At 40.8% G+C, this 15,397-nt stretch overlaps 1 protein-coding gene across 1 annotated transcript in view; it reads left to right on the forward strand.

Moving 5' to 3' along the window:
* LOC131740028 (procathepsin L-like) overlaps positions 1-11,826 on the forward strand; it is a 29,070-nt gene extending 17,244 nt beyond the window's left edge. Inside the window, exons 2-4 of the mRNA XM_059034215.1 lie at positions 7,891-8,121; positions 8,337-8,505; positions 10,895-11,826. Coding sequence (XP_058890198.1) covers positions 7,891-8,121; positions 8,337-8,505; positions 10,895-10,944 — 450 coding nt within the window. The 3' untranslated portion in view covers positions 10,945-11,826. The remainder of the gene's footprint in view (positions 1-7,890; positions 8,122-8,336; positions 8,506-10,894) is intronic.
* The last annotated feature ends 3,571 nt before the right edge of the window (positions 11,827-15,397 follow it).

A 15,397-nucleotide genomic window follows, 5' to 3' on the forward strand; every position in this document is an offset into this window, starting at 1 on the left:
AAATGTATGTCAGACTGTTATATATTTGAATATTTACAGTCCAACACATGCAGCATACTAACAGAAACATGTTAATGAGATAAATACACTAGATATATTTCTTTAGAATGAAATTGTATTAATTTATTATAATTACATTTTGTTTAATTTTAATTCCCTGTGACATTCAAATCTGGTAATTTCCCTAGGATTTATCTAAAATGCAAATAAAGGGCAATTGGTTAAAATCCAGCATATAAGATGTCTGGAATGCCACGAATAGTAGGCATTTAAGTTGTGGTAACAAAATAGCTTCTATTGCATTGTAGTCAATCATGCAAAAACATTACACATTGGTAAACATAAAATTATACAACATTTGTGACCATGGATGACAACTTATTCTGCTGGACCTTCAAGTAGTTCAAGTAACATAACAGTGTGTCAAAAAAGCCATCTGTGCAATGTACCCTTTGAAAACAAAATCATATGCTCCACTTTTCTCTGAAATAATAGAAAACTTACTCCTCATTTGTGTCCCAGGTAGGCAGATTATCATTTCCTGTCAAATATCTGTATGCTCTTCGAACCAAGTTCTGTAAAGTACAAGATACATTTGATGAGTGCATGGTTCCTCTTGCGCACTACATTTGTTAAATATATCTACAGTACGTATTAATATTTTTAATGAAATATGCATGAATGGTTCTACCTGCGTTAATGGTGATGTTTTTATTGAATCTCCCGAGGTCTTTTTTCTGAAGAAGTTCTATTGTTTGTTTCTGTATAAAACAAATGCATTTTTAGATTTAAGTATTTATGAACACAAGTTAAATCAGTTTTCTTTGTACATGTTAATGGTATAGAACAAAAATAGCCTAAGGCCTGGACAAAATCAAAACTTTGATCCACCAGCTAAATCGCAAATTACAAATCTGGTACTGATGGCGGCTTTTTTGTTTGTCAGAAGGTTAGTCCTTCTACCCCAGAAGGAACTCAGCATTAATATTGGGTTTGTAATTTGCGATTTGCAGGTGGGTCAAAGTTTTGATTTGGTCCAAAACTTTTGCCATCAATCTTTTGCCCTCCAGTACTGTTTTTAATATTATTATTGACAGACCAGCAGGTAGGCCTAATCCAAACTCATCTTCTTCACTATAACCAATAGGATAAATAGTTGTCCAAGCATGGCTCAGAACTATTAAAGTGCACATTAATTAAATAAATTAAATACACTACTACACTAATAAAATGTTCAGTTACTTTGAAAGATGCAGTAAATCTCCTGCATCCGCAGAAACATCAAGGGCAGACTCCTGAACAGTAGGTGTACATGTCTGCCTTTTACTGGGCTCCAGATTATTATTATTTTGCCTAACTGTGGCAGGAATGGCTGAGTGGTCTGACGTCACGGCAGAAGAAGGGACAACAAAATCAAAAAGGTATTGTGCATTGGCGCGAGCGCCGTTTTATTTAATGCAACCAAAAAATAAATAAAATATTTAAACAAAAAGCACTGTGCTCACCGAGCAAAAATAAAAGGGTAAACAAACACAAATCTCGCACACAAAATAAACAATAAATAATAAACAAACCATACAGGTCAGGCTGGGCAGTCGCTGTCACTGTTCCTGTATGTTGTAAATTTAGTTTCGTTTTCTTTCAAATAAATTCCTCTCGCTCTCCGTCTCTCTACTCCAAACACCCACCCCCAGTGAGTGAAAACATGCAGCTTTTATGCAGTTGTACCGAGACTCGATTGCTAGTCAATCATTCAATTGGAATCTCGGTACAACTGCACGTGAATTAATTAAAGTGCAATTCCCCGTGCTCACATATTACTTTTTGCTTGCACGTGATGTGATGTGCCATCCCCGTGCCTAAATACAAATATACAATTTACACACACGTGAAACACAGACCGCTTATATCCCGTGTACCAATGCCTATACACCAACATTTACACACAACACGTAACATATAACATACAACGCACACATGGCCTCAATGGCCACCTCCCCCCTCAATCCCAAAGTCCCGGAAGAGGGGGAAGCAAGTTGTTTCTGGGGGTGGCCATGGTGGAATGTCTGGCACCCCCCAATTCTTCGTGGCTGGCAGCTCCCTCTTCCGGGGCTTCAGCCACACTATCTGCTGCTCCGGCCACCGTGTTTCCTGCCACGGAAATGCGGCTGGGGAAGCTGGTCTCCTGACCTCCCCCTCTTTCTTTATGGCCGGCAGCTCCCCTTCATGGAGCTCCGGCCACAGTGTAGCGACCCGAGGCAAAGCAGAGGCCCCGGCGACCCCAGGCGAAGCAGGACCCTCGACGACCTCAGGCGAAGCAGGATCCCTGGCGACCCCAGGCGAAGCAGGATCCCTGGCGACCCCAGGCGACGGCAGCAGCAGCGGACCCTCGGGAGGTGGAGGCAGAGGCAGCTCCTGCTCCTCTCCCTCGGGTGGTGGTGGAGGCAGAGGCAGCTCCTGCTCCTCTCCCTCAGGTGGTGGAGGCAGAGGCAGCTCCTGCTCCTCTCCCTCGGGTGGTGGAGGCAGAGGCAGCTCCTGCTCCTCTCCCTCGGGTGGTGGAGGCAGAGGCAGCTCCTGCTCCTCTCCCTCGGGTGGTGGAGGCAGAGGCAGCTCCTGCTCCTCTCCCTCAGGTGGTGGAGGCAGAGGCAGCTCCTGCTCCTCTCCCTCAGGTGGTGGAGGCAGAGGCAGCTCCTGCTCCTCTTGACGGTAAAGGCGGCAGGGGCTCCTCCTCTTCTGGCGGCAGGGGTTCCTCCCCTTCAGGCGGCCAAGGCGGCAGGGGCTCCTCCCCTTCAGGCGGCCAAGGCTCCTCCCCTTCAGGCTGCCAAGGCGGCAGGGCTTCCTCCCCTTCAGGCGGCCAAGGCTTCTCCCCTTCTGGCGGCCAAGGCGGCAGGGCTTCCTCCCCTTCAGGCGGCCAAGGCGGCAGGGCTTCCTCCCCTTCAGGCGGCCAAGGCGGCAGGGCTTCCTCCCCTTCAGGCGGCCAAGGCGGCAGGGCTTCCTCCCCTTCAGGCTGCGACAGGGAAACCAGCAGGCATGTTCCCTCTGCTGGCGGTGGTGGTGGGAGCGACATGTCGTCCTCCCATGGAGACGGAGGTGGCACCAGCAGGTATTCTCCCTCTGCTGGCGGAGGTGGGAGCGACACACAGTCCTCCCACGGAGACGGAGGTGGAACCAGCAGGAATGCTCCCTCTGCTGGCGGAGGTGGGAGCGACTCACAGTCCTCCCAGGGCGGTGGAACCGGAACCAGCAGGAATGCTCCCTCTGCTGGCGGAGGTGGAAGCGACTCACAGTCCTCCCACGGAGACGGAGGTGGAACCAGCAGGAATGCTCCCTCTGCTGGCGGAGGTGGAAGCGACTCACAGTCCTCCCAGGGCGGTGGAGGTGGAACCAGCAGGAATGCTCCCTCTGCTGGCGGAGGTGGAAGCGACTCACAGTCCTCCCAGGGCGGTGGAGGTGGAACCAGCAGGAATGCTCCCTCTGCTGGCGGAGGTGGGAGCGACTCACAGTCCTCCCAGGGCGGTGGAGGTGGAACCAGCAGGAATGCTCCCTCTGCTGGCGGAGGTGGGAGCGACTCACAGTCCTCCCAGGGCGGTGGAACCGGAACCAGCAGGAATGCTCCCTCTGCTGGCGGAGGTGGGAGCGACTCACAGTCCTCCCATGGAGATGGAGGCGGCACCAGCAGGTATTCCCCCTCTGCTGGCAGGTACCTGGGCTGTGGACCTTCGGCCTTCCCCTTCTTGGGCCGTGGACGCACCGACTCCCCCCTCTCGGGCCGTGGACGCACCGACTCCCCCCTCTCGGGCCGTGGACGCACCGACTCCCCCCTCTCGGGCCGTGGACGCACCGACTCCTCCCTTTTAGGCGCAGGACGTTCGGGCTCCTCCCTTTTAGGCGCAGGACGTTCGGGCTCCTCCCTTTTAGGCGCAGGACGTTCGGGCTCCTCCCTTTTAGGCGCAGGACGTTCGGGCTCCTCCCTTTTAGGCGCAGGACGTTCGGGCTCCTCCCACTCAGGCGCAGGACGCACCAACTCCTCCCTCTTGTCTCCCCTCCAGCAGCTGTAATCCCAGTCTTCAGGGAGGGGGCAATTAACTGGGAAATGCCCCCGCTCCCCACAGATGCAGCAACAACTCAGCTGGCTTATGCTATGGAGGAGGGCTTCCCAGCTCATCTCCTCCTGTGCCTGCTGTTGTTGCTGCAGCGGCTGCTGTCTCCTCATCCTCCTTCCTCCCATCTTCCTTCCTCCCATCCTCCTCTTCACTCTTCCTCTCCACACACAAAAAAAACGAAAAACCTGCAGTACCCTACTTCTGCCTGCATCCTGGAGGCGCTGCGATCCCACGCAGGACACCATGTGTGGCAGGAATGGCTGAGTGGTCTGACGTCACGGCAGAAGAAGGGACAACAAAATCAAAAAGGTATTGTGCATTGGCGCGGGCGCCGTTTTATTTAATGCAACCAAAAAATAAATAAAATATTTAAACAAAAAGCACTGTGCTCACCGAGCAAAAATAAAAGGGTAAACAAACACAAATCTCGCACACAAAATAAACAATAAATAATAAACAAACCATACAGGTCAGACTGGGCAGTCGCTGTCACTGTTCCTGTATGTTGTAAATTTAGTTTCGTTTTCTTTCAAATAAATTCCTCTCGCTCTCCGTCTCTCTACTCCAAACACCCACCCCCAGTGAGTGAAAACATGCAGCTTTTATGCAGTTGTACCGAGACTCGATTGCTAGTCAATCATTCAATTGGAATCTTGGTACAACTGCACGTGAATTAATTAAAGTGCAATTCCCCGTGCTCACATATTACTTTTTGCTTGCACGTGATGTGATGTGCCATCCCCGTGCCTAAATACAAATATACAATTTACACGCACGTGAAACACAGACCGCTTATATCCCGTGTACCAATGCCTATACACCAACATTTACACACAACACGTAACATATAACATACACAGGGGGGGCACTTTGCCACACTAACATATAAAAGACGTTACACAAGAGAAAACGTCATAAAGCCATTCACTGAAAGATCACTGTACATCATCTTCCACAATATGACTACTTTGTTCCATACATCCACAATTTCCTGTTATTTAAGCCCTTAATGCATACATTCACGTTTGTTCATTATATATATATATATATATATATATATATATATATATATACTTTCAAGTTTATTTTGAAAACCAGACCTGTTTAAAAGCATGGCTTCTTCTTAGGTTGCCTAAAAAGATAATGACAAATGCTGAAAAGTATATCTATAACACACAGTACATAAATATAATGCCACTACAAACACATTTTATACATTAAGATCTGTTCATGAATAAAACTTGAGTCCAAATAAACAAGATTGTTTTATATACACTTGAAATAAAAGTAGGCTATGTTTCTCCCATTTAAGCACATAAGCCACGTTAAGCACTTTGAAAGCCTATTGCGTATCTAGTATAGTTGTATTGTGCAGCACCTTCACACAGTATTATTAGTATGGTTATTATAATATTTTAAGTAACTTACCTAGTTTCTGCTGGAGTGGAATTTAGCAGCTAACTTTTTCACTTGCAACAACCAGGAAACTGACAAACGTGTTTTTTTTTTTTTTTTTTTTTTTTTTAATCGAGTTCATATTATAGTTCATAGCAAACTCACAACCAAGTATAATGCTGCGCATCAAAAAATACGTGTATTTTGTTTTTAGATTAGTCTTATACAGCAGCGCCAAGCTGAGCGTGTACCGACTTTAAGCATATAGTGTAGGCTACTTGTCATGATCCAAGTCTTTTCTTTCCAAGAAAAAACACAATTTTTAGAAAATGTTTAATGGCCACAGTTCCACTGTTTGCCGCACTTTGGGAACCCCTGACGTTAACCAACGATCCTGTGACCGCGTAAAAAAAAATAAAGTAGCCTATCTGTGTAGCCTATTGTATCTGTTAAGCAGTAACAAATAAGCATTACAATACCAACCGATGGTGTTATGAATTATTATAGTGGCGCTCTCGATTGACAGTTTTAACTGTATTGTAACACATTTGTTATATATTTAAATGCACATAATGCAAGCTGGGAGAATATAGATTTTAAATTATGCCGCCCTCTGAATTTTGCCGCTCTAGCCTACTTCACCTACCAGCTAAAGCCGCCCTGAGTGTATAATTTCTTGAATATATATATATATATATATATATATATATATATATATATATATATATATATATATATATAATCAATACTACACGTGTGTATAGGCTATATCAAATACCGTTGGTTCTAAAACTTAAAAATATAGCTTACATACTACAAAGAACAAGTGTTTCTAAAATGATTTTTCTACTAAAAGCAGAACATCCTAGAAACCAATATATTTTTGTATTTATTTATTAACAAAATGACCATCTAAACAATCATATAATAAACCTACCTGCATTGCGTTTGAACCGTTTTCTTCATTCTCTTCGTACCCAGCATTTCAATGCGATCTCTCTGAATGATAGAACTCCCACACTGTATTCTGGCGCGCGGAACATACTTATCTCAGGAACAAAATTGGCGCTCAAAGGAAGTGACAGAAGACAACAGGAAGTAGAATCCCTTAAGACAGTCGGAGAGATCGGACAGCATATTCAGGTAATGTTGCTTTTCTATTATTTAAGCTTGATAATATACTCATTTAACAAATACGTTTTTAATTAACATCGACTGATTTCATATGATCAAGTATTCAGATATATTATTATTATATTCTACAGATGAGCTATAATGTATTAATATTTTAATTTGTGTTAGGTTGGAGTCAACAAAAAACTGTGTGGTAACGTTTTCAGCCACACGAAACAGTGATCTCGGGGACCGGCGTTAAGGTAAGCAGATCATTCACAATTCTTTGACTGTAGTTGCACAGTGTCTGACGTTTTAATATCATATTTTAAGTGGTGTGGGTGTATTAACTGGGATATGGATATTCTGATTCAGCTTTTCGAAGCTTTAAATATTTGCACGAGGGGGTTATTCTATCTGTCTGTGGGTTATTATTATTTTTTTAACTACATTTTTAACAAACTTTTCATCTCTACTCTATGTACTCTATTCGCCACAGTGGCAAAACCATTAAAACCTGGTGTAAGTCAGACCAGCTAGTATGATTTCTATTAATTACGCGTGCTGCCATATCAATTAATTATGAAGACTTTATTTAACCATATAACGTTAAACTGCTGGTGCACAGAACACCCTCGATACAAGCGAAATGCGATTCAAGCGAAAGATAAATTAAAACAAACAATAGCTGCTGGAATAAGCGATGAAGTCGTTTTGGATAAAGGCATTAGCTAAATGTGTTAATATATATATATATATATATATATATATATATATATATATATATATATATATATATATATATAATTATTTTTTTTTATTTTTTTATTTTTCAGACGCCCTTATCCAGGGCGACTTACAACTGTTACAAGATATCACATTATACATTATTTCACATTATACAGGTATCACATTATTCTTACATACAATTACCCATTTATACAATTGGGTTTTTACTGGAGCAATCTAGGTAAAGCACCTTGCTCAAGGGTACAACAGCAGTGTCCCCCACTGGGGATTGAACCCACAACCCTCCAGTCAAGAGTCCAGAGCCCTAACCACTACTCCACACTGCTGCCCTGTATTATAGTTTATCAGAACGTTCTCACAACAAGGACCTGCTCTATTAAAAGCAGGCTGGTGAGCAACATGACTTTTACACGACTGACTTTGCTTACGTCTGATGATTTGGGTTTCGAAAAACAAAGAAAAAACTTCAACAGTGGGTTAACGGCACTGCCTGTTTATTTACCATTTACTTCTGTTTCTCCCCTCCCAGGGTAGTTGCGGCTCCTGCTGGGCCTTCTCTGCCACGGGGGCCGTTGAGGGACAACATTTCAAGAAGACAGGCCGGCTGGTGTCTCTGAGCGAACAGAACCTGGTGGAATGCACCAAAAACAAAAAGTATATGAACTACGGCTGTAACGGTGGACTTATGGGAAGAGCATTCCAATACATCATTGACAACAGAGGTATTGCCTCGGAGCAGAGATACCCTTACACTGGCAAGGTATTCTTTTATATTGAAATAAAATGTACCAAACTATGCCTTTGCATGTCATTGCACCACTATGAGTCGCCATAAATCACCTTGTCTGTCCCCCTTTCACCTTGATCTACTGCACTTTGCTCTGCTTTTGCCATTCTGTTCTATATTCTTATGCTTCTTGCCTATCACAGTACAGAATAACATGTACATGTTTACCCTGCCCTGCTCTCCCTCAGGATAACAAGCCATGCAGGTACAGCGCATCCATGAACGCTGCCAGGGTCTCTAGTTATTGTAGGGTGCCCTGCCGGAATGAGAAAGCCCTGCGGGATGCTGTAGTTGCAATCGGGCCGATCTCTACTTGTCTCAATGCTGGTCGACGTACCTTCCAGTTCTACCGCTCAGGTAAGTGTGCGTTCAAGATAATGCAGCCTTGTGTGTACACATGCAGTATACTGGACCTGCCTGACCTGCAACACATTACTGGGTGCTCAGCTAATACACTGTTGCACTGCTATGTCATTGTAGATATAACTTGTTGCATCCTAGTTCATATTGTATTTTAGTAGTATTATTTGCACTTACTGTAAACTGCACTGTATTTAAATATGAAGTTTGCATTGTAACCCTGTACTGCCTTGTAACACCTGTAAGTCGCCTTGGATAAAGGCGTCTGCCAAATCAATCAATCAATCAATCAATCAATCAATCAATATATTGCGACGAGTCCTGTTTTTATTCTTCATGTGACGCAATGAATAAGAAAACTTTTGTTTTGATAGCATACGCTGCATGAACATAAACAAATAATGTAATGTAATTTAAATTGACTAAATTGACGGTAGTAAATTTAGCATTTATTAAAGAAATCAAAGTAATAATAGCATGCAGATAGCCTACTGCAAATGTGTTGGTAGAGTGGGATCTGCCATTAAAATATCTAGCTACATGTTTAAAATAAGACATTTTGTCATGCTGAAACATATTAAAACCTATTCATATTTAAGTATGAACATTTTATACTGCATAAACAAATGTCTTTACAATTCCTGTAGTACAGTTGTGTTTTTAGCCCAGTGAACTTGTAAAGGGCAGACAGGTACCTATTCTTCCAGTGACAGTGTTTTGTTATGTGTCATTAAGGTTGCATTGGAAACTTGAAAGGGAAGGAAAGCAATGGAAAGAGTGGTTGTTTAGTTGTATTAGTAGGTTATTAACATTTGAAATGGTTATACTTTTTGTATTGTGTAGGCCTACAATAAAATAGGTGTACAGTTATTTTTAACCTTCTTTGGCGTGGTTTAAGTTTTTCCAGTGTGGCTAAAAAATGACGAGTTGCTTTAGCAACAGTGGCTAACTAAATAAAATCCTTAGAGGGGACGTAGCTACTTATTTATTTTATTTAAGAGGTGCATGCTAAGGCAGCAGTGTGGCGTAGTGGTTAGGGCTCTGGACTCTTGACCGGAGGGTTGTGGGTTCAATCCCTGGTAGGGGACACTGCTGCTGTACCCTTGAGCAAGGTACTTTACCTAAATTGCTCCAGTAAAAACCCAACTGTATAAATGGGTAATTGTATGTAAAAATAATGTGATATCTTGTAACAATTGTAAGTCGCCCTGGATAAGGGCATCTGCTAAGAAATAAATAATAATAATAATAATGCTAATGTACAATACAGTACCTCTTGCGTTAGATGCTGTGTTGTACTGTGAATTAGGAAAGCGTGAGTATTTTTAAAGTTTATTTTGAATTTCTATAAATCCGGTAGACTTAGAAGTCTGTGTTATTATTCAGTTCGGCGTGAGTATATGCTTTTGGCCAAAAAAAATATCTGTTCATGAGACAAGGATCAACACAAGCAGGCATACTATAGGCCTATGTGGTACAGATACATAAATGTAAAAAAAAACAAAAACATTTTTTAATCACTGTGCTTGCATCGATATTTGGAAATCATTCATTTAAATTAAATATTTACAAAAAAAATCATATTATGGCATAATGATTTGACTCCTTTTACAGCCCCTATTATTCTTAAAATATGAGGACCGTTGGCAATTAATTACTGCATCCTATCGTCCTATAGTGGGAATGCCTTGTATTACTTATGACTGAGTTTGTAGTTGATCATATTGCACATGATGAAATAGTTTCACAATTAGAAATGTTTATGATGCTGCTTTATTCTTGCTAAGTGCAGTGTCGTAAGTTCTGCCTTGTTTTGAAATTCAAACTGAACTTCATGTGGAAATGAGCTATTTGACCTGTATGATTTATTTATTTGTTTGTGTGTTTTATACGGTGGAGTGCTCTGAGCTACACCAGAAACAAAACAAAGAGCAACTATCGCTTGGTCACTACAAAAAAGTGGTTTGATATCACCCAACCAAATAGCTTTCCAGCGATAACTAGCATCACAAGCCTTTCACATGATCCAATTTTATAGACAGCTTGTAAGTTGTTTTAAAGCTATCACTTTTTAAGCAAAGTAAAAAGAAAATAAAAAAAACACAAAACACACCATTCTGATATTTGCAACAACAAAAAAGCCGGTCAATGCCTCAAAACACTCCACTGACCCCATATATCAAACAAGCGCACACAAAACATTAATTTACAGTAGAAAAATATTATTATATGAATTATTACTATTATATGTGGTTTCTGTTGCACACTTTTCTTTGCAAATGTGTTTTTGCCACAGTTCGAGTTAAAATTTTTAAAATGTGTCTGATGAAGATGTTTTGTCATTCTTTCCTGTATCTGAATTTAATATTGAGAACCACTTTGACAGTGAAAATGAAGAACAGTGGGAAGCAACTGCGGAAAAAGAGATGGCTGTAAATATTGAAGAAGGAATTTCTCAGGATTTAGATTATGTAGCAGAACACCTACACGCAAGCCCAGCAACAGTTCATGACAAAGTGCTGAGGTTTGTTAGATGGTTATGTCTTTTTTTGATGGTGTGGCAGTGTGACAAAGACGGCCGGAGTGGGTGGCGTCAGACCAGAAACAGGAAGTAATACACAGAGACTTTGGGGTTTTGGTGAAGCTGAGTGCGTGATCGCGCTCAGCATTTAATGATTAACAGACAGAACAGAAAATAAAAGGTTTGAAACAAAAACACAGGACACGGCACTTGAGCCAAAATAAACAGACAAACAAAAGACGAACACACACTAACAAACGGTGCACGGAGAGACAAACAAACACGGTGAGTACAAACACTTATAGATGATTTCACTAACGTTTCTCCTTCACTTTCTCACCCGTTCTCCACTCTCGAACACCCAACCCCGAGTGAGTCAAACGTGCATCTATATATATTGTTGTGCTGGGATTCAATTACTAATTAATTATTCACTTGAATCCCAGCACGTGAATTAATTCTGTGCAACCCCGTGCTCACATACTATGCTTTAAATGCACGTGCAGTGATGTGCAATCCCGTGCCTAAATACAAATATACAATTTAAATCACACGTGAAACACAGACCCGTTTATATCCGATGTACCAATCTCAGACACATTTTTTTTATTTCTGATACATGGATACAATCGATACATGGTTACAATTTTTTAAAGATTTGCTGACTGTGTTTGCTGAACCAGGAGGTATCCTTGGATTGACACTTACTGTCTTACCTTTCATTTCCTCTTATTCTCTGAATCACAGGCAAGTGTTGACGCATGTCTCTGAGCGGTCTGTCGTACTATGTCCGTGGTTCGTTCATTTGCTCCTTATTCTTTGAATCATAGGCACGTGTTGACGCACGTCTCTGAGCGGTCTGTCACACTATGTCTGTGGTTCGTTCATTTCCTCCTTATTCTTTGAATCATAGGCATGTGTTGACGTACGTCTCTGACCGGTCTGTCGCACTATGTCCCTGGTTCATTCATTTTCACTTTAATGCCAATCAAAGTGTCTGTTGCACTGGTTTGTTCATTCTGCTGTATTCTCAAAATGCTAAAAATGTGTTACGTGTAATTGTTGTTCTAAGAAAAAATAATGTTTTATTTCCAACATGCTCTTTTAAATATTCAAAGGTCCATGTATTATTACTGTTGGTACGATTTATTGTAATTTTGTATTGCTGCCATCTTGGCCAATGTTCTTGAAATATATTTTTTTCTCTCAAGTGACTTCCTGATTTAAGTAAAGGTTCATTTTTCAAATCATTAATCATAATAAAATATATGTAGTACATTGAGTTAAAGAGCTTATCAGAATTAAGTTGATGTTGTTTGTTACCCTGATTTAATGTTTATATTCTACATAAACATTACTTTAACATATAAATAATATTGTTCTTTTTGCAGACTTAAAACTTAAAAAAACCTCTCTGTACCATAGGCGCATATATATATATATATATATATATATATATATATATATATATAAAATTTAATGCCGCCCTCGAATTAAGGCCTCACTCAGATGTCAGCTTTTTTCTACCCTTGCTCAAAAACTAAATTAAGAAACTTCGCAACTCTGGCTATGTACACGTGACGCTCCCGAAGAGACTACAGCCTCAATCCACCATGTAACACAAACTAATGTACACACACACCTTTGTAAGCAAATGTTATTTTATGGTACAGTCCTGACAGCCAACCCAAGATGATCTACTTACAGCACAGCAGTCCTACATGTTTTTTTTTCCCCCAGCAGAGTTCAGTGCCAACACAGCAGGGGATAAAACAAGGAGGAAGATGGGCTAAATGGCCTCCTCGTTTGTAAACTTTATGTTCTTCTTAGGGGCTGTCTGTTTACCTCGCCCTCAGCTTGGATGGTGAAAACTTAACTCAAATTGAATCACTTTAGGAAACAACAGATCCAAGTACAATTTAGTTAGGGTAATGAAAGAAAAGTTAAGCAGTCCAAGGTAAGTGATGAGGAGACACCAGAAGGTGGTGAAACACGGCATTGTCCTGATGCTTATGGACAGCTGATACCATAAATGAGGGACAAGAGATGAGAAGGAGTGAGCCTGGGCCATAGAACATTGCATGTGTTTGCCCAGAACATTCAGCATGATGGCCTTCCATGAGCAGTTGATTTTGCTGAGCATACCAAGGGAAAACACATGTAATGTTGCTTAACACTTTTTTATGGTATAGTGATGATAAAAAAAAAAAAATCATCACAATGAAATACTGCATACTGCCACCTCACAAAAATGGTATTGATAGTAGGATTTCACTATGTCATCAGTTTTATATATTTGTTTTCAGAGAATGTGGGGCACTGAAAACCTAGGAAAGCTCTGACAATTTAAAAAAATATATATTACACTGAAGCTTTCTCCTAAAGTTACAAAACACAATTAAAAATACTGGGGGAATCGGCTAACAATATAAACTATATGGCCACTGCATTATCCCTTCAATACTATTTTATACCAGAAAGATTGTGAGTAAACCATGTAAATATACCTTTTTTTAACCTAAGGTTTAAAATGGTTTACAATTTTGATACTTCGTGAACCTTATGTTTCATGCAGTTGTAGTGTATACTAGGTACAAATCAGTTTTACTCTACATAAGTTTCTTGTAAACATTATGCAAACTTAAATTTTACATGCGGTTTCCTATACACCTGCAAACCTTTTGTAAACCTAAGGTTTTTTGGTGTGTAGTTTACAAGCATTGTGTAAACATTGTAAACATAATGTTTACTCACATAGGTGTGTGTAAACTTAATGTAAACATACAGTTTACAAAATGGTTTACTATGACATTGTAAACCCCTGCAAACTTCAGGTTTATAAATTGTTTACAAATGTACTAAATTTGTAAACCTTTATTTTCGTGCAGTGTTAATAAGTTCTGTAGTGTCATCATGTCTATCCATGAAGAGAAAGGTGGACCAAGAGTTCAGTGTGTTCAAGAGAAATGGGGTATTTTGCATTTTTTTGTGGACATAAATGGAAAGCCAATGTGCTTAATTTGTAAGCAATATGTGGCTGTTGTAAAATTATACAACATTAAAATACACTTTGAAGCAAAATGGCAAGAAATATGATAAATATACAGGAAAGTTACGAGAAGATAAATTAACAGTCATTGAAAAAGCAGCAATCAATGTTAATAAAAATGACACAAACACAAACTGTAGTTTGTGCAAACCTTCTGGCAGGCTGTGCTTGAGAGAGGCACGAGATGGAATGCCCGGGGGTGTTCAGGTCAGGATTCATGCCTCTGTCTCGCTCTCACTTGTACAGCTGTGAGGGGAAGCTTGCTTGATGACTGTCGCTAGTGGGACTGTAACCACTGCAAATGACCCTCACTTTACATGAAGATACCATACCAGTTTAGTTTATATAGCATCCTATAGTTTATATAGCATCCTACCCAGGGCATTTTTGAAAAATAGAACAGACTAAAAAACTGCTCGCTGGTAAAAGGCCAAGCTAAAATATGTTTTGAGCTTCGATTTAAAGATATTGACCGAGTGAGTTCCAAAGTGAAGAACTAAATGCATTTCCAAGAAACTGTTAGAGGCGAATCAGGGGCGGTTGAAGAGGAACAAGTAATTCACTCAAATGGTAAAGATAGTAAACATGGATTGCCTTTAAGTAAGGAATAATGTTTTAAAATCAATACAGTGCTTCATTGGAAGCCAGTGTAGTGACCTTAAAAGTATGACAGCTAGTTATGAGTAAGCATCCGAGGCGTGCCGTCTATGTATGCAGCGCATGCATTGCATGCCCTATAGCTCACACAAAAACAAATCTAAACAATAATAATAATAATAATAATAATAATAATAATAATAATAATAATGTTTGCATGTAAGACTAATCATATCGGCTGTGTCCGGCATGTCAATGCATGCATCTTGTTGCCCGGGCAACGCAACACTGTGTGGCAGACTCTACTCTGGCCACCCATTGAAAAAAGGTAGCTAAGGCATGCAACTGAAGAAATGAATCGTCCTGATGGAACAGAGCAAGCAGGCCAACTCACAGCACCTTGTGGAGCTCAGGTCACAATCAGAGAAGGAAGGCAGAAAAAAATGTCAATTTTGCAAAACTAGAGAATACGATTTGATTGAAGCAGTCTTCCTCTTTTTGGGGGGGGGAGGGGAGAGTGAGGGATTGGACGGAGTTGTCTGAATCACCCAATCAAACGAGCAAAAAAACTTTCGGTGCTTCCATTGGATGAAACAGATGTCAGTGTAGCTGCATGCGTTTTTACCTTTCTTCAGCATTTAATATTAATATTTGAATTTGTTTGGATTTAAATTGTAAGGCATCAGACATGACTGTTTTTTGTTTGTTTGTTTTTTGTGTAA

Source organism: Acipenser ruthenus, chromosome 12 (genome assembly GCF_902713425.1).
Source record: "Acipenser ruthenus chromosome 12, fAciRut3.2 maternal haplotype, whole genome shotgun sequence".
Classification (NCBI taxonomy): Eukaryota; Metazoa; Chordata; class Actinopteri; order Acipenseriformes; family Acipenseridae; genus Acipenser; species Acipenser ruthenus.